The sequence below is a fragment of the Vombatus ursinus genome, unplaced genomic scaffold (genome assembly GCF_900497805.2).
Source record: "Vombatus ursinus unplaced genomic scaffold, bare-nosed wombat genome assembly UNPS02009918.1, whole genome shotgun sequence".
Taxonomy (NCBI): domain Eukaryota; kingdom Metazoa; phylum Chordata; class Mammalia; order Diprotodontia; family Vombatidae; genus Vombatus; species Vombatus ursinus.
In genome coordinates, this window is record NW_020949696.1 from 2,742,955 (window position 1) to 2,767,576 (window position 24,622).

Consider the following 24,622-nt stretch of genomic DNA (forward strand, 5'->3'; position numbering starts at 1 on the left):
AAGTTGTAAAAGAAAACACAGACAAAAAAAAAAGAATAAACAAAGTAAAGAAAAAGTCTGCTTTGATCTCCATTCAGACTCTGTTCTTTCTCTGAAGGTGGACAGCATTTTTCATCATAAGTCTTTGAGAACTGTCTTGGTTCATTGTATTGCTGAGAATAGGTAAGCCATTCATGGTTGATCATCATATAATACTCCTGTTACTGCATACGGTATTGTCCTGGTTCTGCTCATTCCACTCAAAGTGATCTTTGTAAAGCACAAGTCTGATTATGTTCACTTCCTTAATGAATAAACTCCTATGGCTCCCAATCACCTCTAGGATCAATTATAAAACCTTCTGGTTGTTTTTAAACTCCTTTTGCATTAGGGCTGGGAGGTGGCTCAAGTGGATAGAGAACAGGGCTTGAAGTCAGGAAGACTCATCTTTCTGAGCTCAAATCTGGCCTCAGACACTTACTTAGCTGAGTGACCCTGGGCAATTCATTTAACCTTGTCGGCCTCAGTTTCCTCACCTGTAAAATGAGTCAGAGAAGAAAATGGCAAACTACTCCAGTATCTTTGCCAAGAAAACCCCCAATGGGGTCATAAAGAATCAAACAGGACTAAACAACAACAACCTGGCCCCTTCCTACCTTTCCAGGCTTCTTATACTTTACTTCTCTCCACATGTTCTACCATCCAGTGACGTTGGCTTCTTGGCTTGTTCTCCACACACTATGCTCCATCTCCTGACTCTGTGCCTTTTCCAGGGTTGCCCCCATGCCTGGAACACTCTCCCTCCTCTCCTCCTGGCTTCCTCTAGCATTCAGCTCAAATCCTATTTTTGTAGATCTTTCCTAGACCTCCTCCATCCCCTCCCATACTAGTACCTTCCCTTTTGCATCTTGTAATTTTGGGCATAGTCTCTCCCATTAGAATGTCAGCTCCTTGAGGACAAGGGTTGCTTCCTGCTTTTCTTTGGATTCCCCAGCACTTACCATGGTGCCTGGTATATAGTATGTGATTAACAAATGCCTGTTGACTGATTGACTCATTTTGTTACTACAAAGACTATCTTGGCAAATATTGAACTTTTGTTTCTGTCTCTGACTTCCTTGAAGTATATGCCCAGTGATGAGGTTGCTGGGTATGAACATACTTCTGAACCATAATCCAGAACAATTGCTTAACTTTATAGCTCCACCAACAATGTACCGGTGAAGCCTGACTTCCTATAGTTCCACCACTTTGACTGTTTCCATCTTTGGGAATCGACTGTTTTAAGGCTGTTTTAATCTTTTCTAGTCTGCATGATGTGAAGTGAAATCTCACCTGGTTGATTTTTAAAATATTTATTAATATTTTTTGTTTTTTCACCACGTTCATTCCAAATATAGCCCTCCCTGCCCTCCTACCCATCAAGCTCTCTGTTGTAGCAAAATTTAAAAAAAAAAAAAAAAGGAAAAAGGAAAAAACCATTTTCGGAAAAACAACCAACACATCATCCTGTATCTGACTATAATGGTCCACAGCCATAGTCTCCACTTCTCCAAGGAGAGGAGAGAGGTACGTTTCCTCATCTCTTCCCTGGGGCCAACCTTGTACAGAGCTTTCAGTTTCTTTTAGTTATTGTTGTTGTTTTTTTTCATTCACATTGTTGAAGTCATTGTGTACATTGTTTCCCTGGCTCAGCCTATTTCAATTTGCATCAGCTCATATAAATCTTCCCTTGCTTCTCTGTAGCCATCATAGTCATCATTTCTTTTAGCATAGTAATAGACAAAAGCATCACAATTTTATTTAGTAATTCTTCAGCTGATGGGCATCTAATCTGATTTTCAAAAAAAAAGTTTGAGCTCCTTTTTTCCTAGAGTATTGGGCGCTCAGGCATGAGGAATATTCTGACTTTGCAACTGCTATTAGTGTCCTCTGGAGAATGCTGAGGAATGAAATATGAGTTTCAATATATCCAGTGGATGTCTGGCAAAATATCAATGTGACTGGTTCAGGGTTGTTTTTTATTTGTTTTGTTTATTACTTTTTGTCCCTCCCTCACCCCTGCTCCCATACTTGACTGAAAAAAATCTTTGAAAACAGGAGCCTTGCATTTTTCTTCCAGACATAGAAGAGACAGAGTGAAAGAGACAGAGAGACTGAGAGACAGATAGAGCCAGGAACATACAGACTGAGACACCTTCTGAGACAAAGGGAAAGGGACACTCCATACAGGCACCGACAGAGTCGGTGAAGACACTAAGAGACACAGGGAGAGACTCAAAGAGAGGAAAAGAAAGAAAATGACACAGAGGGAGAGAGACAGAGAGTATGACAGAGAACACTAAAAGAGAAAGGGGAGAGGAAGGAGGAAGAGAGACACAAAAGTAGAGACAGAAATGGATTCTGAAAGACCAGAGAGATAAGCAGGGGAAGACACTGCCTTTCACAGTCTCATTTTCCTCATCTGTAAATAGGGAGAGTGCTACATACCAATTGTGTGACCTTGGCCAACAAATCCCTTCGCATCTCTGAGCCTCAGTTTCCCCATTTACAAAATGAAGTGGTTGGATTAGAAGATGGTCTCTAACAGCCTTTCTAGCTCTAAATCCTATAGTTTAGAAGATAGGCTCTCACAGACCCAGACACTTAGAGAGAGACAAACACAACCAGATCCAAGGCTGAGACAAAAGCCAGAGTGCAGAGGCAGGTGCGGCGGCAGAGGTCGCTGCCCACCCCTGCCTCAGTGGCGGCAGTCTACCGCCTCCCTGCCTCCTGGCCCTCAGCCCTCGGTCGCCTCAGTCTCCACCCAGCTCCCTCCCCGGCTTTACTGCCCCCTCCCCTTCAGGTGGCTCCAGCTCCGCCCTGAGGCCGCCCAGAGACAGCGCTCCACTTTGGATCGGGAGGCGGGGGAGGAATGCAAAGTTTCTACCAAAGTTTTTTTGTCACTTTCTCCGCTCCGCTTCTCCGGTTGCCGCTGCCCTCTCCCGCTCCTCCCTTCTCTCCTGATCAGGTCCCTGCGGGTTTCCCGGCCCCACTCTCTCCACTCCTTGACCCCGTCTCCCTCTCTCCCCCACCCCGAATCCTGACCTTCCTACCCCGTCCACCTCCAGAAGCCTCTCCCCAGCCCAGAGCCAGTCCTTGACGCCCCACTGTCCCTCGGCACCCTCGACCTCAGAAGCCTCTCTCCAACCCGGATCTCCCCTCCCCACACCCCACCCCCAGCAGCTCCACTGTCCCCCGACTCCCCTCTCGTCCTCCCCTACCCAGACCCCAGACCCCGCCCAGAATTCTATCGGTAGCTCTACACCTTCCGTTCCACTGACCCTTGGCACCCTAAGGCATCCCCACCCCCTAAACTCTCCCCCCAACCCAGAGCCTGCCCCTACTGCCCCACTTTCCCTCTGCTCTCCTGGCTCAGACCCTTAAGCCACCCCCTACCTCGACCCCAGCCTTAGCCCAGTACTCTCCCCTCAGCCCAGGCCCCATCCTTGCACCCTTGACCTTCCAGACCTAACACCCCCTGCCCTCTTCCTTCCCCCCGCTCCAGGGTCCTTGCTCCATCCCTTGCCTTCTCTTCCTCCCTCCCTCCCTTCCCCAGCCTCTCACCCCTAATTCTGCTTCTCAGGCCCGTGGTCCGCCCCCACTTCTGCCATGCCCTGGGCATCCAGCGGGCCAGCCCTGCCCGTCTTGGTGCTCCTGGGAATCCTGGCGGCCGTCATGTCGCTCCTGTCGTCGCAGCTCCTCTTCCAGCTCCAGGCGGGTCGCGCCGAGCTGTGGGGCCGGTCCCTGGGCATGGAGGGGGCGGCCGAGGGGGCCGCCGGGGTCCTGCTGCCCTTGGGTTCGGCGCTGAGCGCCCTCTGCCTGGTGCTTAACCTCTGTGCGCTCTTCTTTTGCCTCCTGCTGTGCCATCTCAGCGCCGAGCTGGCACGGACCAGCCCAGAAAGGTAAGGGACCCAGGTGTCCTCAGCCAACCGAGCGTTGAGGGTCCTGGCTGGCTCCCAGCTTCCTGTATCCTCAAGACCAGAGCACCCCCTCAGAACATGGGATAGCAGAACAGGAATGGACCTAATCAGAACAGAGCATGTCCGAGCTGGGAGGGCCCTTAGAACACAGAAGGTCAGCTAGGAGGAACTTTAGGACTGATTTGGGATCTTATCAGACAATTAGTCCAACTCCCTCATTTTACGGAAAAGGAAAGTAAAGCTCCAGGGGCTTAAGTGATTTGCCCAAAATCTAGGAGGTCACAGCAAGGCCAGGGCTTGGACCTCAGCCTCAGGACTTAATCTAGGACTCTGCCCTGCTTCTCACTACCTCTCAAAGGCCAATCAGCTTCCACAGCTTGAACGGCAGGATGTGCATTTTAGTGGAAAGAGTGCTGAATCTGGAGTCAGAGGACCTGGCTCAGACCTCACCCCTGATTGGCCTGCCTCTGTGATTTTGGCTAAGTCACATAACTTCCCTGGGCTTCAGTTTTCCCCTGTGTAAAAGGAGGGGCGGGGAGAGTCAGACTCTAAGGTGTCTTCCAGCTCTAAATCTTTGGTCCTCAGGAGAAGAAAAGCACTTCAGCATAATAACATTTCTCCCCAATTATCTAACCCAAATCAGTCTTCATCCAGATCTTTATTCACCAGAAAGCCCAGGCCTGAGGGTTGGGGTGGGAGGAGAGGTGGACAGGGGAATAAGGAGGTGATAGGGAACAAAAAATAAAGTTGGAAACTTTTGATTTAGAGCAATAGATTCTCAAACTTCTTTCGTCTCTGGACCCCATTATACTCAAAAAGTATTAAGGATCTTCCAAAAAGCTTTTGTTAATGTGGGGTTATATCAGTTGATATTAAAAATTAAATTTTACAATATTAAAATTTAAATTACTATATTAAATTTTACGATATTAAAATTAAAATTTTACAATATTAAATTAAAATTTTATGATATTAAAATTAAAATGGATCGAAATTTAAAATATTTACTTATCAATTCATTTAAAATAATAATAAACCCATTATATGTTAACATAAATAGTATTTTTATGATAACCATATTTTTGCAAAGCAAAAAAATGAGAAGAGTAGCATGGTTTTACATGTTTTCTCAAATCTCTTTAATGTCTGGCTTAAAAGAAGCCATCTGGATTCTTTTATCTGCTTCCATATTGGATCTGTTGTCATGTGTTGTTTTGCCTGAAGTTTATGAAGAAAACCTAGCCTCACACAGATATGTAGCTGGAAAAGGGAGGAGTATTTTAATAGGCAAATAATGTCTTAGTATTATTATGAAAATAATTTTAACCTTGAGTATTCCTAAAAGTGTCTTAGGGATTCCCAGGGGTGTCTGGACCACACTTTGAGAACCGATGATTTAGAACAACTCCCTTGTTTTGCTGATGAAGAAAATAAAGTCCCACAGAGGTTTAGTGACATGCTCAAGACGTTAGGACCCCAGATCCAAAACTGGAAGAGACCTCAAAGTCCGTCTAGTCTAGTCTCTCTCATTTTTACATATGAACAAACCAAGGTTCAGGGAGAGTAAATGATTTATCACCTCTCACTGGGTAACCAGTGTTACACGGTAGGAAACGTCAGAAGTGGAATTTGAGTCCAGGTGCCCTGCCTTGAGCTATAGCTCTTTTCACTGTGGCACATTGTAAAGTTGAAGAGTTGGGGATTAATAAGATCTCAAGGTCTAAAAGCGGGAGATGATAATACCACTGACTTCTGCCCCGGCCAGATCTCAGCTATGTTCAGTACTGGGCACCAAGTCGTGGGAAAGACTTACAAGCTAGAGTATCTGATCACTATGGGGAGAGGACTGGAGATCATGCCATTGCTTGAAGGAACTAAGAATATTTGGGGGGGTGTGAATGTGGAAGAAGGAGGAGTTATTTGGAAGACAAGGAAGATTTGTCCTTCTTGGAGTTGCAGAGTCACAGAATGTTAGAGGTAAAAGGTACCTCAGGGAATCATCTAGTCCAAGCCCTGTCCTAGAGTAGCATAATAAAGGGATGGTTGGTGAACATCTAGAAAAGGAAGTAAGTGGTTTAGTGGATAGTGTTGGGCCTGGAGTTAGTGTTTTCTCAGGCATGTTGTTTAACCCTCAAGGCTCTGGAGAACCTTCCTCGAGGTGGGCTCGAGGCCACATGTGGCCTTCTAGGTCCTTGGGTGCAGCCTTTTGCCTGAGTCCAAGTTTTACAAAACAAATCCTTTTATTTATCCTACCTGTGTTGGTAAGAGGGAGTTTTCTCCTCTGAAAGTTCCATAGGCTATTGAAATTGCACGTGCATAAGTCACTGGGTATCTTGATTCTCTGGACCTCAGTTTCCACATCTGTAAAATGAGGCTGCCTCTAAGATCTCTTGAGCTCTGACAGTCCATGTTCTTTGTTCTGAGGGCCTGTAATACATACCACAGCTCACTTTATCATACGATCTGTGATATGTATCGCTGTGTTTCTTCTTTCTCCTCCTTGTCTATGGAGATCAGCCCAGAAAGGAAGGAGAGGGGAGTGAGAAGGGCACAGAAGGAAGCGAAGAGGATCTTCTGGTCCAAAAAAACCCAGATTCTTGGTGTCCCATCCTTCTGCCGAACCCTTCTCCTCCTACTCTGGAATCAATCCTATTCAATCCTTTGGCCATCTCTCACGGTGTAGCAGATGGAGTGGTAGGTTTGGTGCCTGGAAGGCTTGGGTTCAAATCCCTAAACTTAGGGCAATCTTTGGAGGGGAGAGAGCTTTTGGACTCAAAAAATGGACAGAATATCTGAGCGGGGAGGGATGATAGAAGGTGCCCAGTTGAAAGGAGGTGAACAGGAATCCCCTCTTTAACTTGCTGAGAAGTACCCATTCTGCAGATGCAGAGGGCTTGAGGGCTTCCAGGAATGAGCAGGGCCCCTCTCCCAACAGAGGCAGCCCTTCTGCTTTGGAACAGCTCCCGTCGTGAGAGAATTTCTCCTTCCGTTCCATCTGGATTTCGCCCTGTTTGGTTTGCCTCCACCATTCCTCTGCTCCCATCTGGGGCCAAGTAGAACAAGTTGTTGTTGTTCTAAACCCTCTGCAGACTCTTGAAGACAGATTGTACTTCCTCCTTGGAGCACCATTACTGGATCCTATGGGCACCTTCGGTTTTCAGGCAGGGTGGGGGTGGGAGGTCTGGAAGGTGGACGTACCAAGGCTTCATGTTTCTGTGGGTCACCTTACGGATGAAGCTAATGGCCTGGTGAAATCATTAACCCCAGACTAGGAGGCCACTGAAGGCAAGGGCAGAGGCGTTGCTGCCAGTGGGGGCCACGTGGGTGGAGGGGCCAGGCTTCAGCGTGAAGCAGGGGCCTGGAACTCATTCCCAGAGGTGGGGCAGGGACACACACCTGGCAACACAGACAGGATCCCAAAGTCGTGGGTGACTGAGAAAGAAAACTGGGAGTGCATTCTCTGATTCTAGTCCAATCTCCATCATTTTAAAAAAAATTTTAAAAACTAAATTAAAAAATTTTTTCTACTTAATAAAATCCATTTTTCTCGCTTCTCAGTTGAAATGAAAAAGAAAGCCCCCGTAATGCAAATATGTGCAGTTAAGCAAAACAAATTCCTGCATTGGATATATCCAAAAAATATACATTTCATCCTGCACCCTGAGTCTTTCGCCTCTCCCTTAGGAGGTCAGTAGCATGTTCTATCATCTACCCTCCAGAACCATGGTTGGTCATTGCATTGCTCAGAGCCCCTCATTTTATATACGAGGAAACTTGAAACAACCCAGTGCTATTATTATCCCCATTTTATAGATAAGGAAATTGAGGCTGTGAGAGGTTAGGTGACTTACCCAGGGTCACACAGGTAGTATCAAGCCTTCCTGGCACCAAATCTCACTATCTGCTACACGATGAGGGCGTTAGTGACTTGGCAGATGGATTGAATGAGATTGATTCCAGGATGGAGCAAGTATGACCTTCTTATAATCATAACTCATAATAGCCATAAAGACGGTCAGGGTGGTATAATGGATTGGGAGCTGACTTCAGAAGAAGGAAGACAGGTTCAATTCTTGTCGCAGAAATACTGGCTGTGTGACTTTGGGCAAGTCACTTAAACACTCCATGTCCCTAGGTAACTCTCTGGTTCTATCTAAGTGATAGAGCAGGTGCTCACTGGGGGAGTGAGTCTCCTTATGGGGAGTTACCTCTACCGGATAGGCCTCCCCTCAAACACTAGTGTTTATAGCAACTTAAAGTTTATATCCTATATTCTTAAGGTCCCTCTCAATTCCAATCTGCTATGTTCTAAGGTCCCTCCTAACTCTGACATTGTATTTTCTAAAGTCCCTCTCAATTCTGATATTCTGTGTTCTAGGGTCCCTCTCAACGTTGATATTTTCTATCCAGAGGGCCCTCCCCCGGTTCTGACATTCCATGTTCTAAGGCTCCTCCCAGCTTTGATCTTCTGTGTTCTGTAAATTCTGACTTTTCACCCGGTGGGACCTGTCTGTCGAGTTAATAACATGCTAATCTCCCAGGATAAGGCTCCTTTTATTTCTCTGAGGCTACAGCTGGCTGTCCACCTCAAGGGAGCATTGGTCCATCGGTGGCCAAATCAAGACTAGAATTCGGGGGTTTCTGAGCCCAGCCAATCCCATTTTGGTCGAAGTCAGATCCAGGAGGCTCTTTGTATCATTAACTTAAGCTCTGCCAGCAGCCTGATAGAAGTGCCTTTAAAAAACAGTTTAGGGAAGGGTTACAGGGGCCTGGAGTGCTCTGGACCCAGCTCTGTCCTTCTCAGGGAGTGTCCCCCTGCCCCTCCCCTCCCTCGCCTGGCCTGCTAGGGACAGAAAGTGGCTTTGTCTCCATCAGAAGGTGGCTTTGTCCCCATCCAGCCTGTCGCACTGGATTACTCATTTGGACCTTTCACAGCCCGGGTCTTTGTCCCTGCTGACACAGCTAGATGCCTTCCTTCCCCTGCCCTGGTGCGTGATGACGTTTCTCTCCTCCTCTCCCGTCCCTCCAGCAGGCAGAGCACCAGAAAGGAATTCTGGACCTGAAGTGTGAGGGCTCCTTGCTCCCCATTGCTACTTCCAGGATGGGCCTCTGCCTCCGTCACTCAGTAACTCTCTCGATCCCTATCGACCAACCAAGCAAAGTTTTGGTAGCTGCTGTCTACTCATGCCCAGGGCATTCCCCTTCTTTCCTCAGTGAGTTCTGTACTTGGTCTTTTCTCCTCCCCTCCTGCCCCCACACGAGGGGGCTTCACCGTGCATGCTGGTACTCCCTCAAACACCCTCACCTCGTAGTTCCCTAACTCACCCATTTCCCATGACCTCCACTCCACCTCGGCTACACCCGGTATTACCCTTGATCTCACCATCACATACAAAAGCACCACTTCTATCTTCTCCATCTCTGAAATGTCCTCATTCTATCACCATCTGTTGTGATTTCACCTCTCACTCTGCTTTACAACCCTGGTCTTCATCCTCATTCAGTCCCTCAGCCCCTTAGTTCTTTCCCAGGACATTGTCCTTGCAAAGGCTTCCCTCTCCTTTCTTCCCCATCTTGATGTCTTGGTGAACCAGCCCACTCTACACTGTCCTGTTCTCTAGAGATGCTTCCCCCCTCCTCCATATTCTATCTCTACTCTTGTCCTGCCGAACTCCAGCCTTGGATTATTCGCGCCATTACCTGCCTTCACTCCTATTGACGTACTATTGAATGAAGGTGGAGAAAATCACAGAAGCATGCTGATTGAGTCCATTATATATTTGTGTTACGTCATCTCACCTGGGTCCTTACTTCCACAAGACCATCCTTTTACATCCCTCTAATTGCCTTACCATCCTATCTCCACAGTGGCTCTTCCAAACCTTCCAAACCTGCTCAAACCTTCTGTGGTTCCCCTTCACCCGCCTTCTCTGCTAAGGACCTCATTCCCTATTTCATTGAAGATACTGAGGCCATTCATTGAAAGCACCCTTCCCACCCTTCCTCAACTCATACCACTCAGATACCTTCCCCCACTATCTCCTTCTTTGACCCCATCTCACATGAAAAAAAAAAATGGCCCTTCTTGCCAAGGTGAAACCCTCTCTGCCCGCACAAGTGATCGTAGCCCATCCTATCTTCTCCAGCAGATTTTACTCATTATCATCCCCACTTTAATTTACCCTCTATCTCTTCCTCTCTACCAGCTACCTCCCTACTCTCTACAAACATGCCTATGTCCCTCCCTTCTTCATTTTCTCCATCCATCCCTGCTAACTCCCACGTTATTCAGGTATCATCTCAATGCTGACGACTCTGAAATCGACTTCCTCAACCCTACTCTGCTGATCTCCAGTCTTCCATCTCCAGTTGCCCCCTCCTTCCTCTGACACCACCCCCACCGTCGTCCAGGGCCTCTCCATCTCATGCCCAGACCGTTGAAATAGGCCGCTGGTTGTCTGCCTGACTCAAGTCTCCCAGAACTCTGTAGAAGTATCGTCTAAACACGGGTCTGACTATATCACTCCCGCTCTAGAGTAAACTGCAGAGGCTCCCTATTACCTCCGGAATCAAATAGAAAACTCTGTTTGGCTTCCAAGACCTTTCATAACCCACCCCGCACCCCACTCCCACCCCACCCCCTTCAGAGACTTCTCACACCCACAACTCTGCCCCTTCCAAGTACAGTTATGCCTTCCACATCTCAGCTTTCCCCATCATGGGTCATCATAAGGAATTAAGTCAGAATTTTAGGGGAGTTTTGCAGAAGCCACAGATGACACAAAAAAAGTTTAGAAACTCAGAAATGCATAAAATATATTATGGTATCAAATGAGATCAACACATCTTTTAACACCATAGTAATTCAGACTTCTCTGGTACAAAGGGAGGGCCAAAACATTTTATGTGGATTTTCCAGATTGCAGAGCACTGCACCCCTGATCCCCAGGATGTGGGAGGGATAACTGTGATCTGAGATCCAAGGAGACTGACTCACTTCCTTGTTGTTTCACAAACGAGACCTTCCATCTCCCACCTCCGAGCATTTTCTCCTGCGGTCCTCCGTCCTGGGGATGCTCTCCCACATTAGCTCTGCTTACTGACCTCCCCGGCTTCCTTCAAGTTCCAACTAAAACCCCACCTTCCACAGGAAGGCTTTCCCAACCCCCCTTAATGCAAGCGCCTTCCCTCTGTCAATTTCCTGTTGATCCTGTTTCTATTCTGTCATCTTCCCCACTAGATTGTAAGCTCCTTGAGGGTAGGGACCGTCTTTTGCCTCTTTTGGAATATTCCCAGCCCTTAGCACACAGTAGGAGCTTAATAGATGTTTATTGACCAAACCAAATTCTGGGTCCTGCTCTAGCCCTGACTGCATGACCTTGGGCAAGTCCCACCTCCTATCTGAGCTTTTGCTTCTTTTTCTTCCTTTTTTTATGGACTGGATCTGTGATTTCATTGGTACCTGGGACTCCCCTTGAGGAAACTCTCTCCACCAATGCTGATAGCACATGATCTGCACTAGCTTTAAAGAGTTGCCTGGGGTCACTGAGGGGCTAAGTGACTCACCCAAAGTCACACAGCCAATGTGTGTCAGGGACAGGGCTTGAATCCTGGTCTTTCTGACCCAAGGTTAGAGCTCTAGGCAACTAGGGGGTACACTGGGTATGCGTGTTGGACTTTAAGTAAAAAGCATGAGTTCAAATCCTGACTCAGAGACTACTAGCTGTGTGACCCTGTGCAAGTCACTCAACTACCCTGAGTCAGTTTCTTCATCTGTAAAATAGGATATTGATTGCATATTCTTCACAGGGTGTTAGGATCAAGTGAAATGACAAGGACAGGGATTTTCAAGCATTAAAGCACTATTTAAGTGCTGTTTAGTTGTTTTCAGTTGTGTCTGACTCTCTATTTCTCCATTTGGGGTTTTCTTTGCAGAGATACTGGAGCGGTTTGCCATTTCCTCCTCCAGCTCATTTTACAGATGTGGAAAGTGAGGCAAACAGGGTGAAGTGACTTGCCCAGGGTCACACAGCTAATAAGTATCTGAGATTGGATTTGAACTCAGGTCTTCTGACTCCAGGCCTGGCACTCTATCCACTGTGCTACCTAGCTGGCACTGTATAAACAGCTAACATTTATAAATCGCCTACTATGTGCCAGGCACTGCGCTAAGCACTTTATAAATATCATCTCATTTTATCCTCACAACAGCCCTGGGAAGTAGGTGCTGTTATTGTCTCCATTTTGTAGATAAGGAAACAGAGGCAAATGGGGTTAAGTGACTTGCCCAGGGTCACACAGCTAGTCAGCATCTGAAGCCAGATTTGAACTCAGGTCTTCCTGATTCCAAGCTCTTTCCTCCATGACCCCTCGATGTCCACCACCATCATTGTCATCATGTATATCCAGTGTGCTGTGGTTGCTTCTCCTGGGCCTCAGTTTCTTTGCCTATAAAATGGGAATTGGACCATACCGTCACAGATCTGTTGCAGCTCGGCCCTTTGCTGTTCTGTGGATGGAGCTGGTGTCCAGAAGGAGGGTTCCGATGAGGTAGGCTAGACATAGGGGCAAGTTGCCAAGAGGTAAGTGGAGGCTTGAGGCCCATTATCATAGATCTGCAACTGGATATTATGAAGGGGGAAACTGAGGCACAGTGCCTTAAAGCGACTTGCCCCAGGTCACACAGTGAGTAAAACATCATAGCAAACACTTTACACGTATCATCTCACTGGGGCAGCGAGGTGGCGTAGTGAATAAAGCACCGGCCCTAGAGTCAGGGGGACCTGAGTTCAAATCTAGCCTCAGACACATATCACTCACTAGCTGTGTGACCCTGGGCAAGTCACTTAACCTCATTACCAAGCCAAAACAACAAACAAACAAACATATTGTCTCACTCGATCCTCACAACAACCCTGGGAGGTAGGTACTGGCTTTATGTCCATTGTACAGATGAGAAAAATGAGAATCAGAGATTAAGGGGACTTGCTGAGGGTCTGAGGCAGGGTTTGAATTCAAGTCTTCTTGACTCCAAGCCCAGCACTATCTACTGCCCCACCTAGCTGCCCCTCGGTGAGGGAGTGGCAGAGCTGGGACCCAGGTCTGCCTGAGAGTCAGTGTGATTCCCACTGTCACCATTTCAGATGTTCAAAGTGGATGGCGTCCTCTTCCCTGGAGGTCTTCAGGTCGAGGCTGGGTGACCGCTTGTTAGCTCTGCCCTTTTGTGGATGGGTCCTACGAACTGGTACTTTCCAGCTCTAAATTCTACGTCTGATAATCCTCAGTATGTACTCCATCCAGTTCTGGGTGCTGCACTCTGGCAAGGACATTGGCAACCTGGAATGATAGTCACCTTATTTGAAAAGTGACTGTGATTTTTTATTCTTTTTTATTTTTTTTTTCTGTGTGACCCTGGGCAAGTCACTTAACCCCAATTGTCTAAAAAAAAGAAAAGAAAAAGAAAAAGTGACTGAGGAGTGAGGAGTCCAGAGAGCCCATCTATTCCAACCCCGTCATTTTACAAATAAGGAAGCGGGAGGAGAGAGGTTATTTGCTCACAGTCACATCAGAAGAGAGATTTGAACCCAGAGCACACGGACAACTTCTTAACAACAGTTAGCTAGTGTAGCATTAGACAGACTACCTTAAGTGGTAGTGAGTTTTCTGTTACTGAAGAGCCTTAATCGGGCCTTTGGACTCCAAATCTCTCCACCTTGCCCTTTGCCACACTGCCTTCCTTATTTAAAAACCTGTCTCTCTGCAGGGCTGACTGGTTCCTGGTGGACAGCCGCTGTCTCCGGCATGTCGCCGTCGGCTTCTTCTGCTGTGGGGTCTCGGTGTACTTAGCAGGTAGGGGCCCATCTCTCTCCCTAACACCCTATGGACGAGCTCAGGCTAGAAGCTATCCATTTAACCCAGCACTTAGTGGTGAGTGACGCCTTCCCCTTCTCGCCACCCTCCGTCCTCCTCCCCATGGCAAGTCATCCAAGCCTGTGCTGCTCTGGAAGGTGGAGGAAAAGGGCCTGGGCTGGGAAGCAAGACATCCGGGATCTGCTCCTGTGTGTGCGGCTAACAGGCAGTGTGACCCTCGGACAAGTCTATGTGAGATTCACTTGTCCCTTCTGTCACATCAGGAGGCTGCCCTGGATGATCTAAGGCCCAACATTCTTGTATTTAGGGAATGCTTAAAGGTTTGTAATGGGATTTCCCTACAGCAGCCCTGTGAGGTAAGTAACACAAATCTCATTGTCCCTCATTTTACAGGTGAAGAAACTGAGGCCAAGGGATTAAGTAGCACAGCTAGGAAGGGTCACCTGGTATTTGAACCTGTGTCTCCTAACTCCAAGTCCATTGCTGTTTCCTATGTACTACAATGATTACTTTTTATAGCTTCTCCCCAGCTTTGATGTTCTGTGTTCTAAGGGCCTCTCAGCTTTGATATTCTAGGTTCTAAGGGTTTTCCCTGCTCTGACATTCTGGATTCTAAGGGCCTCCCCAGCTCTGATATGCCTCTCAGCTCTGACATTCTGGGTTCTAAGGGCCCTTCCAGCTCTGACATTCTGGATTCTAAGGGCCTCCCGAGCTCTGATATTCTGTGTTCTAGGGGCCTCTCAGCTCTGATATTCTGTGTTGTAGGGGCCCTCCCAACTCTGATATTCTGTGTTCTAAGGGCCTCCCCAGCTCTGACATCCTGTGTTCTAAGGGTCTCTTAGCTCTGACATTCTGGGTTCTAAGGGCCCTCCCAGATCTGACATTCCGGATTCTAAGGGCCTCCCAAGCTCTGATATGCCTCTCAGCTCTGACATTCTGGGTTCTAAGGGCCCTTCCAGCTCTGACATTCTGGATTCTAAGGGCCTCCCGAGCTCTGATATTCTGTGTTCTAGGGGCCTCTCAGCTCTGACATTCTGGGTTCTAAGGGCCCTCCCAGCTCTGACATTCTAGGTTCTAAGAGCCCTCCCAGCTCTGACATCCTGTGTTCTAAGGGTCCTCCCAATTCTAACATTCTGGATTCTAAGGGCCTTCCCAGCTCTGACATTCTGTGTTCTAGGGGCCTCTCAGCTCTGATATTCTGTGTTGTAGGGGCCCTCCCAACTCTGATATTCTGTGTTCTAAGGGCCTCCCCAGCTCTGACATCCTGTGTTCTAAGGGTCTCTTAGCTCTGACATTCTGGGTTCTAAGGGCCCTCCCAGCTCTGATCTTCTGGGTTCTAAGGGCCCTCCCAGCCCTGACATTCTGGGTTCTGAGGGGAAGGAAGTCAGCCAATAAGCATTTCCTAAATGCCTACCAAGTGCCAAGCACTATACTAAGTGCTGAGGATACAAAGACAGACAGACAGTCCCTGCCCTCAAGGAGCTCTCCGTCTGACAGGCAAACAGCACTCAAGCAGCTGTGTCCAGACAAGATATGTATGGGGTAGAATGGAAGCAATCTCAGAGGAAAGTGCTCGCATTATGGGAGCTTAGGACAGGCTTCCTGCAGGAGGTGGGATCTTAGCTGGAGCTTGGAGGAAGTCAAGGAGGTCAGAAGTCAGAGTGGAGAAGGGAGAGCGTCTGTGTGTGGGGGAGATGGAGTGTCTGGTGCAAGAAACAACACGGTGGCCAGGGTCACTGAATCAGGATACAGGGTTAACGTGTAAGAAGACCGGAAAGGCATTGGGGGGCAGTTTAAGAAGAATTCCCGATGCCAAATGATTTTATGTTTGTTCTTGGAGGTAATAGGGAGCCCCTGGAATTTATGGAATAGAGAGAGGAGTGACATGGTCAGATGTGTACTTGGGGATAATTAATTTGGCAGCGCTGGGGAGGATGGTCAGGAGTAGGGAGAGACTGGAGACGGGCAGACCCACCTGCGGCCTACTGTAGTGATCCAGGAGGAAGGTGATGAGGGCCCGCACCAGAGGGGTGGCTGTGTCCGAGGAGAGAAGGAAGCTAAAGAGATGAAATCGACGGGCCTCGGCAACATCTTGGATGTGGGGGGTGAGAGATAGTGAGGAGTCCAGGCTGATACCAAGGTGTCAAGCCTGGGGGACTGGTGGGATGGTGCCCACAACTGGAATAGGACTGTTAGCAAGCAGGGAGGGCTCGGGGATGGGGAAGATAATGAAAGAAGGAAGAGAGAGACAGACAGACAGACAGAGGGAGGGGATAAGGGTGGCTCCTAGTGGGAAAACCAGGATTTGGAGTCAGGAAGCTTCCCCGAGACCCTAGACACAGACTTAGCTTCTAGACTTGGGAAGAGGCAGTGGCCTCAGACGTTCAGCCTTTAGAAGCACTTGGACTCTCATCCCTCTGTACAGCCTCTCAGTGTTACACACACACACACACACACACACACACACACAGACACACACACACAGACACACACACAGACAGACAGACACACACACACACACAGAGACACACACACACACACACACACACACACACACACTGACCTTTCAGGCATGACAAACTAAAGCTCGTATTTCTCTTAGTCTTTCCCATCTTTTACTTCACTGGATTTTCACAAGTGCCTCGAGAGGGAGACTGACATGTCATAGAAGAGATGTTTCTCTTCGTTCCTATTTTTTTTAAGAAGAGAAACTGAGGCTCAGAGAGAGAATGTGACCTACCCACATTGCCAGAGCTGACCCCAAATGTGTCAATACAAGTTGCTGATGAAATATGTGTTGGGGAAGAGAATAAATGATAATTTGAACTCTGGCTCTGACACATATAATAATATGATATAAACATTTTTTAAGCACCTACTATGTGCCAGGCATTGTGCTAAGTATTGGGGATTCAAACAGAGGCCAAACATAGTTCCTACCCTCAAGGAGTACACTGTTAATGAGGGAGCTGACATGCAAATGACTATATACAAAGCAAGCTCTATACAGGAGAAATAGGAAATAATTAACAGAGCGAAGGCACCGGAATGCGGAGGGGTTGGGGAAGGCTTCCTGTAGAAGGTGGGATCTTAGTTGGGACTTCAGAAAGCTAGGGAGGTCAGTAGTTGGAGCAGAGGGAGAGCATTCCAGGCATGAGAGGCAGTCAGAGAGAATTCCCAGAGACCTAATTGAGGTTGTGGAACATAAATTAGCAGCAGACCAATTAGAATGGCTGTGTCATTTTCTCCACCTTCATTCAGCAGCACATTTGTGTAGGAGCCAAAATGAGGCATGATGGGAGTAATCCAAGGCTGAGACTTGGTTAAGCCTAATTAAATAATATGGTAAAGGCTAGGGCTAGAGAGGAGGGCAGTATAGAGCTGAATTGTTTGAACGAGGGTTCAAGATGGGGAGAAGAGGAGACAGGGGCTAATGCAGAGAGGGCCTGGGAGAGAACTGAGGGGTCAAGGGATTGGGTGTCATGGTGTCCAGAGAGTAGGGTTTTATAAGGGAAAGCAGAGGGAGACATGATTAGCTTGTGACCCAAGGTCTTCTCACTTGAGGAGGCACACAACGAGATGGCGTTTGGAAGTGAGAGACTCCTTGCACACACTTGGTAATACTTCTATGGTATTTTATAATTTAAAAAGTATTTCACCTATGTTATCTCACCTTAGGCAAATTCTGTCCCCTCTCTGAGCCCCAATTTCCCCATCTGTAAAATGGGGATAATTCAATACTTGGATGGTTTACCTCACAGGGGTGTTACAAGGCTTATACAGGGTGGGACGGTAGAAAGGGCTCTGTGTTTGGAGTCATAGGGTCTGGGTTCTGATCCTGGCTCTCACTTACTATCTGGGGGACATTAATTAAGTTGTTCCTCATGTGTGAAATGAAGGATTGGCTCCTTCTCACTCTCCATCTATAACTCCATGTGAAATCCATGTGAAATCAAATGGTCAGAATAAAAGTTGCTATAGTGTTTTAAAATTTTCAAAAATATACAATCTCATTGGACTTCCTGGGAGAGAGGCACAAGTATAATTAGCTCCATTTTACAGATTAGGAAACTGAGGCTCCAAAAAGTAATCTAAAAAGGCCATGGTCTCACAACTAGAAAGTATAAGAGGCAGAGCCTGGAAATCTCCAACTCAGAAACTGAGACCCCAGAGAAGGGTCTGTCTCCTCTAAGTAACCCAGATCACAATGGATGGAACCAGCTGTCCTGACTTAGATTCCCAGTTGAATGGAGCCTCAGAAAATGTCTAATCCAACCCTCCCACTTTACAGATGAGGAAACTGAGCTCAGACAAATGTAGTCACCTCCCCAAGGTTGACAATTTCATAGGTGCCATATTGTTGAACCCAGTCTCCCTGACTCCGAAGCTCTTGCCCCTATGTCATGAATGTACACAGATGACCGTCCTGTTCTCCTCAAGAAGGTCCTGGGACAAGTCACTATTCGCCTCGGATGTCTTGAGTTTTAATGTTCGGTGGACCGTTGCAGAACAGAATAAAATACCTGCTTTTTGTGCACGAGTAAAAGTACTGGGATGTAGGCTCACCCTCTGAGGGCTCGGTGACAGCAGACTCAACCGCAGGGATGCCATACACCTCATCCTGTTAAAAATAACGATAATAATGAACAACAATAATTTTTAAAAATCATAAAAATAACAATAATAACTAGCATTTGTATGGTACTTTAAGGTTTGCAAAATGTTTTATAAATATTATCTTGTTCAATCTTCACAACAATTCTGGGAGGGAAGTGCTTTTATTATCCCCATTTTACAATTGGGGAAACTGAGGCAGACAGAATAACTGACTTGCAGAGAGCCACACAGGCTGAGCATTTTCTACACTGTGCTACCTAAATAGCTCTGTAAAATGAGAGGGTTGGAGCAGATAGCCTCCGAGGTCCCCCTAATTTTGGGGCCATTTATTACTATCACTACTGGAAGTAACATGTCCGTTCCTTCCTCCTCCTTCTTTCCAGCTCTGTCTATCTACGTGCTGCTGCTGTTTGAAATGGAAACGGGGATTGTCAGTGCCTGCATCCTGTCCTCTGGTATAGTGGTCCTGTTAATCACCCTCACCCACATCCTGCTCAGGGCGTCGAAGGCCTCCCACCGTCGCCTGCCTGAGCCAGCCCCCACCCTCTATGAGAACAGCACGACCCGCCCCCCCAGGGACCTCCACAAGCAGGCCCCAAGCTGCAGGGCTCGACCTGATATCCACCGGGAGTTCTCCTACCCTCATTTCCTGGAGGCTCGACCTCACCTGGCCTCCTCTTCACTGCCCCCCGGGAATCCTGTGCCCGCTGAAGAGGGTGACCGCGGGGCACCCAGGATGCACCGGACGCTGTCAGCAGAGTCAGGGCTGCTGGGGGCCCGGGCCAGACCCTGGAATGGGGTGGCTCAGGAGATGAGGGGGGTGCTGAGTCGAAAGGCTGGCAGCTCTGGGAAAGACTCCACCCTGGTGTGAACACTCCCCTGGGGCCCTCGGGAGCTTCAGGGGACTAAGATTGTGCACTGATATGTCACCACCCGGTCTAGCTCAATTCTGGCACCTGGGGGGTCCCAGAGATCTCATAGAATCATAGGATTTACGTCTAGTCCAATCTCATTTCTTCAGCCGGGGAAACTGAGACCCAGAAAGGTTAAGGCCACACAGCTAGGGCATAGCAAAGCTTCAATGCATACCCTTGCCCTCTGACTCCAGACCCCCTAGAGAGCACTCTACTACAGTGTACTGGGCTAAAGCTGAAGCCATCACGTAGAGTCGGAGGGTCTAAGTGGAGTACAAGGTCAACATGAATGCATAGAGCCAGAAAAATAAATCTTAGGCTGCATTAAAAAAAAAGACAGTGTCCAGAAGGAGGGGCTTGACTGTCCCATTGTCCTCTGCCCTGCTCAGCCCCATCTGGAGGACTGGGAATCCAGTTCTGGGTAGGACATTGATAAGGACAGAGAAGGTGATGAGGATGGGGAGAGGACTGGAGAGCAAGGCATATGATGAGCTTTTGAAGGACGTTTCTCCTGGGGGACAGAAGGTCTAGGGGAAGCATGGGAGCTGTCTTCTTGTCTTCAAAATTCTGCTTGGCCCCAAAGGGCAAAACTAGTGGAAGAAGTGGCAGAAAAGCAGATGTGGGCAGGTCTCAGGTCACCTTTCCTCCCACTTAGAGCTGTCTCAGAAGTGCAATGGGCAGCTTTGGGAGGCAGCGGTTCCCCATCAGGTGGAGCCTGGGTAATCACTTACTGTAGAAGGGGAATCCCAACTCAGGCTTACTTCGGACCAGATGCCCTGAGGTCCCTTCCTTCCCTGGGAGTCTGTGATGCTATTTCAACAGGCAAAGGAACAGTTGATGAGGTTTTATGGCTAGAGGCTGGTTCCTCATTTTTACCAGGACCAGGAGATTCTTGTTTCACTGATTAAAAACCAGAGAAAGGTAATTAGCCCATTTTAAAAATGGCTGGAAGAAAGAGGGTAGGGTTGCAGCTGGCTGGAGCTATGCCCCAAGATCCCCCATGCACTACGTAGAGCTAGGGCCTGACCTCACGGATTAGGGTGGGCTGGGTGAGGAATGTGGAAGAGGAAAGGGGGCAAGGAGGGCAAATTCCAGGCTTCACTGTCCCTGTGCTGACCTGTGCATGCCAACAATAGTCTTCCAGAAGTTTCACTGACCCTTGGCACAAGGAACATGCCTTACGGTAACCACATCTTTGTGTTGGGTTTGGTGTTGGAGTGGAAAGGGAAAGGGGTGAGATGGCTCACCCCAAGTCACATAATCCATTCACTGATAGCAGAGGAAGAAAAAGAAGCTGGAGGTAGGGAGGTAGAAAGGTGGAGGGGGGCAAGGCCCCAGAGTGGGTGAGTCAGGAAATTGGAGCTCCAGGTCAAGAGTCAGGACTCCAAACTGGACGTCAGGTATGCACTCCTCAGGCTGAGGCAAATGTGAAAGTATGTTGGGAGGCTGGAGAGGGGTGGCAAGGTGGAGATAGAAAGGAGCCTAGAATCAGACAGTCCATTATTAGTGTGGACTTGCCTGGCTGCCAAGGTCAAAGTGAGGACACAGCCAAGGAAAGTGTCCCATTGCTCTAATGGGGAAGATCTGGGCCCAAGAAACAGGGGAACCCAGAGAAGGGGAAGTGTCCCCAGGAGCCTCTGATTCTAGGGCCCCTTCCTAGCTCTACCTCCCTTAGCATCCCCCAGCTCCCCTCACGTTTTCCTCAGGCTGAGGAAAGCATACTGATTGATGTCCAGTGAAATATAAGAAATGGGCATGGAATAATGAAGAGTGAAATGAGCAGAACCAAGAGAAGGTGTAGAAAGTAACAGCAATATCGTTCTAAGAACAATTGTGAACGACTAAGTTATTGAATATTATAAATTACAAATCAATACCAAGGACCTATGAAGCTTCCTTCACGCTATCCACCTCCAGAGAAAGAATTGATAAATAGAAGTATGCATAGCATGGTCTTACATATATGTTGAGTCAGATGGTGGCCTTCTCTAGTTCAGGGTGTAGAGGGTGGGAGGGAGACAGTTTGGAACTTAAAATGTAACAAAAAATTTAAATACACACACATACATATACATTTGTATATATATGTATATGCATGTGTGTGTGTATATATGTGTGTGTGTGTGTATATATGTGTATATATATATATATAAAAATATATATATATGTATGTATGTATGTATATATGCATTCCCAGTGGGGGATGGGTGGAGATAGGCCTGGGTGGAACAATCACCCACTTACAGGGAATCTATGTGCTCAGCACTGAAGGCCTTGTGCTTTGGGGAATGCAAAGCAATCTTGTCTTGGTCCCTTAGTCACAGTGTCCTCTGTCCCCCTATTATGGGACTGGGTTGAAAAGGACTGGCCAGGGGCAGCTAGGTAGTACAGTGGATTGAGCTCCGGCCTTGGAATCAGAAGGACCTGAGTTCAAATCTGGCCGCAGATACTTGACAGTTACTAGCTGTGTGACCCTGGGCAAGTCACTTAACCCCATTGCCTAGCCCCCCCCCCCAAAAAAAAAGAAAGAAAGAAAGAAAGAAAAGGACTGGCTAATTATCCATGAAGAACAGTCAACCTTAAAAGGCATGAGTCCGTCATCTGGGCTTCTCTCTCTTCCCATGGGCTGAGGGTGGGGGACGCTGCAGGAGATCTCTCTCTTGTAGGGATGAGAGAGTGCCTTTAACCCCAGGCCTTTTGAGATATAGCAGCTACTCACGTTTGCGTTGCTTACACAAACCTGACCCTGGACCGGAGGCTGCTGGTTGGCCTTTCTGCTTTGTATTTCTTTCCCTGAGCACAGGTGACTGAGATGGATATTTCCAGCCTTCTAGGCCACTCTGTGAGTTGAGAGATTGGAAGGTCCCGAGTCCCTCAGCCGGAGGTGAGTGGCTGAGAAAGGTGTTTTCTGTAACTTTAACCTCCTTGGAAAAGATGACCACAGCCTAGCGGATAGGCCCTTGACCGCCTGAAGACCTGGACCTCCAGGGAACTGTTTAGACACTGCAGAGCTAAGGGAAGGCAAAATGGCTGTTTAGCCAGTCCCATTACGTGTCTCATGTTTTAAGTATGCACTCCTTTGGAGTTACAGTTTTTTATTTCATGTTTCAAGTCTTTGTCAATGCGTACCTGTGAGCCTTTTGTGATTTTTAAGCATTCTTTTCTGTGGAGGAAATAAATAGTTGTCTACTGCCCGCTTGACCTTGTACCCTGGTATCATTCCAACACTTCATTTGGAGAGGCCCTATATAGGAACCAAATCTAAGCTTTCTGCGTGAGATTTTCCCTGGGGCTCCAAGTTCGGGGTATGGAGGACCAGTGGGTGTGAGAAAAAGCCCATAGTCTTCTCCGTAGAGATCCTGAACCCCTGGGACTGAGCCCAGTTCATAAATGAGCCTGAAGCTGAGGGTCCCTAACTGGGAGAAGGCCTCCCCAGTCCCTACCCCAGACCAGCCCTGGGCTTCTATTACACATATAAATACCTTTCCATATGTTAGCCACAGCAAGCTGAATGTGGAAGTGCCAATAGGACATAAAACAGAGAGCTGAGAGGGACTTAATTTGTTGGGTTTTTAAAAGTTTTATCAATTCCTTTGATTTGATCCCAGTCATTCTTTACCCCACTCTCATCAAAGCCTCCTTTGTAACAAAGAAAAACAGTTAAACAAACCTGATCTGACAAAGTGAGAGTGTCTGAGGTAGCATATGCAAAATTGGAAGGACCCTTGAAACAGAGCTGCGAGGGCCCTTAAAACTCAGGATGTCAAAACTGGAAGGGCCCCTTAGAACCCAGGATGTCAGAACTGGGAGGGCCCTTAGAACAGAGACTGTCAGGGCTGGGAGGGAACTTAGAACCCAGAATGTCAGAGGTGGGAGGGCCCTTAGAACACAGAATGTCAGAGCTGGGAGGGCTCTTAGAACACAGGATGTCAGAGCTGGGAGGGCCCTTAGAACACAGAATGTCAGAGCTGGGAGGGTCCCTAGAACATGAAAACATACCATATTAGAGCTGCAAGGTCTTTTAGACTAGTATTGAAAAGGAGCTCAAAGGTCACTTAGTTGAATTTTCTTATTTTACTGATAAGGGAGCCAGTGCTCAGAGAGGTTTTGAAACTCACCCAAGCTCACACAGCTGTATCAGTGCTGGGACTGAAGCCAGTTTTTGACTCCTAGTCAAGGGCTTCTAATACAAATTGAAGAAATAACCAAACCACGCAGCCTCTCATCATTACTCTCTTCTCAAGATCATAAACATGAAAAAAAAATCTCCTTATTTGTGCTGAAAGAAATGTAAAAAGCAGCGTTTCTAGTAGTTCCATCTTTCCCAGGGTAATTCTGCATGTGGACTTCGGTTCGTTCACAGGAGTCTTGTTTTAGGAGTGTGTCCTCCGTTCGGGGGCAGCCTACTTTGGAACAGAATGGGAGGAAATGGCATCGAATGTCTTGGTGCTGAGTCCAGAGAACCAGGGCAGGACTCCAATCTCTAGAGTAGACTCTGGGGACAGAGAGGCTGGCCTGCTTGGGGAGACCACGTGGATGGCCCTTGGAAAATGATCCTGGGTGATGGTCCCTGGAGGATGGGCAGGGCCGGCTGGCCCTCAGTATGGCACAAGCATCCATGTTCCTGCCCAGTAGACATATCAAATTCTGTTTACTGGTTTGGAGAGAAAACTTGGCTTCTTGGATGGAGGCAGAAACTTAAGGAAAGATTCTGGAGTTCACCTGTTCACCTCATAGAAATAGCTCAAGGCTGGGCATCTGGAGACCTGGGATTCTATGTCTACTGTCCTGGGTGCTGGGGCTAGAGATGCAGAGGGTGAAATCAAGAAGAGTTTGGGTAAAGTGGACATGGTAAAGGATGAGACTGGTTGAAGATGACCCCTCTTTCCCTCTCTACGGTGTATATGATCCTTCCCCAAGCTAACCTCCCTGCACTGTCTCCACCCTCTTCCCTTCCCCATCTTGACCTTGGTAAACCAGTTTAACTCTACACTGTCCTCTTCTCTCGCATGTTTTCCCCCTTTATCCTATTGAAGATCTTGCCCAGCCAAGCCTCAGTCTAGGATTACACCTACCATCCCCTGCCTTTGCTCCTATGCATGTGCTGCTAAACAAAGAGAAAATCATGAAACTCTGCTGACTGACGTCACTACAACTTTATGTAGTGAGCCTTCACTGTCTCAAGGCAATGCTTTTGTGCCTGACTAATTGACTCACTGTCCCACTCTCTATGGTGGCTTCCTCCAACCTTCCATAGCTCCTCCTCCCTGCCCTGCCTCA

At 47.7% G+C, this 24,622-nt stretch overlaps 1 protein-coding gene across 1 annotated transcript; it reads left to right on the forward strand.

Annotated features, from left to right (window-relative positions):
- The first annotated feature begins 3,630 nt into the window (after nucleotides 1-3,630).
- Nucleotides 3,631-19,299, forward strand: TMEM221 (transmembrane protein 221). Its single transcript, XM_027853117.1, has 3 exons — nucleotides 3,631-3,923; nucleotides 13,705-13,790; nucleotides 18,812-19,299. Exons 1-3 carry the CDS (start codon nucleotides 3,631-3,633, stop codon nucleotides 19,297-19,299), a joined length of 867 nt encoding a protein of 288 aa, XP_027708918.1.
- The last annotated feature ends 5,323 nt before the right edge of the window (nucleotides 19,300-24,622 follow it).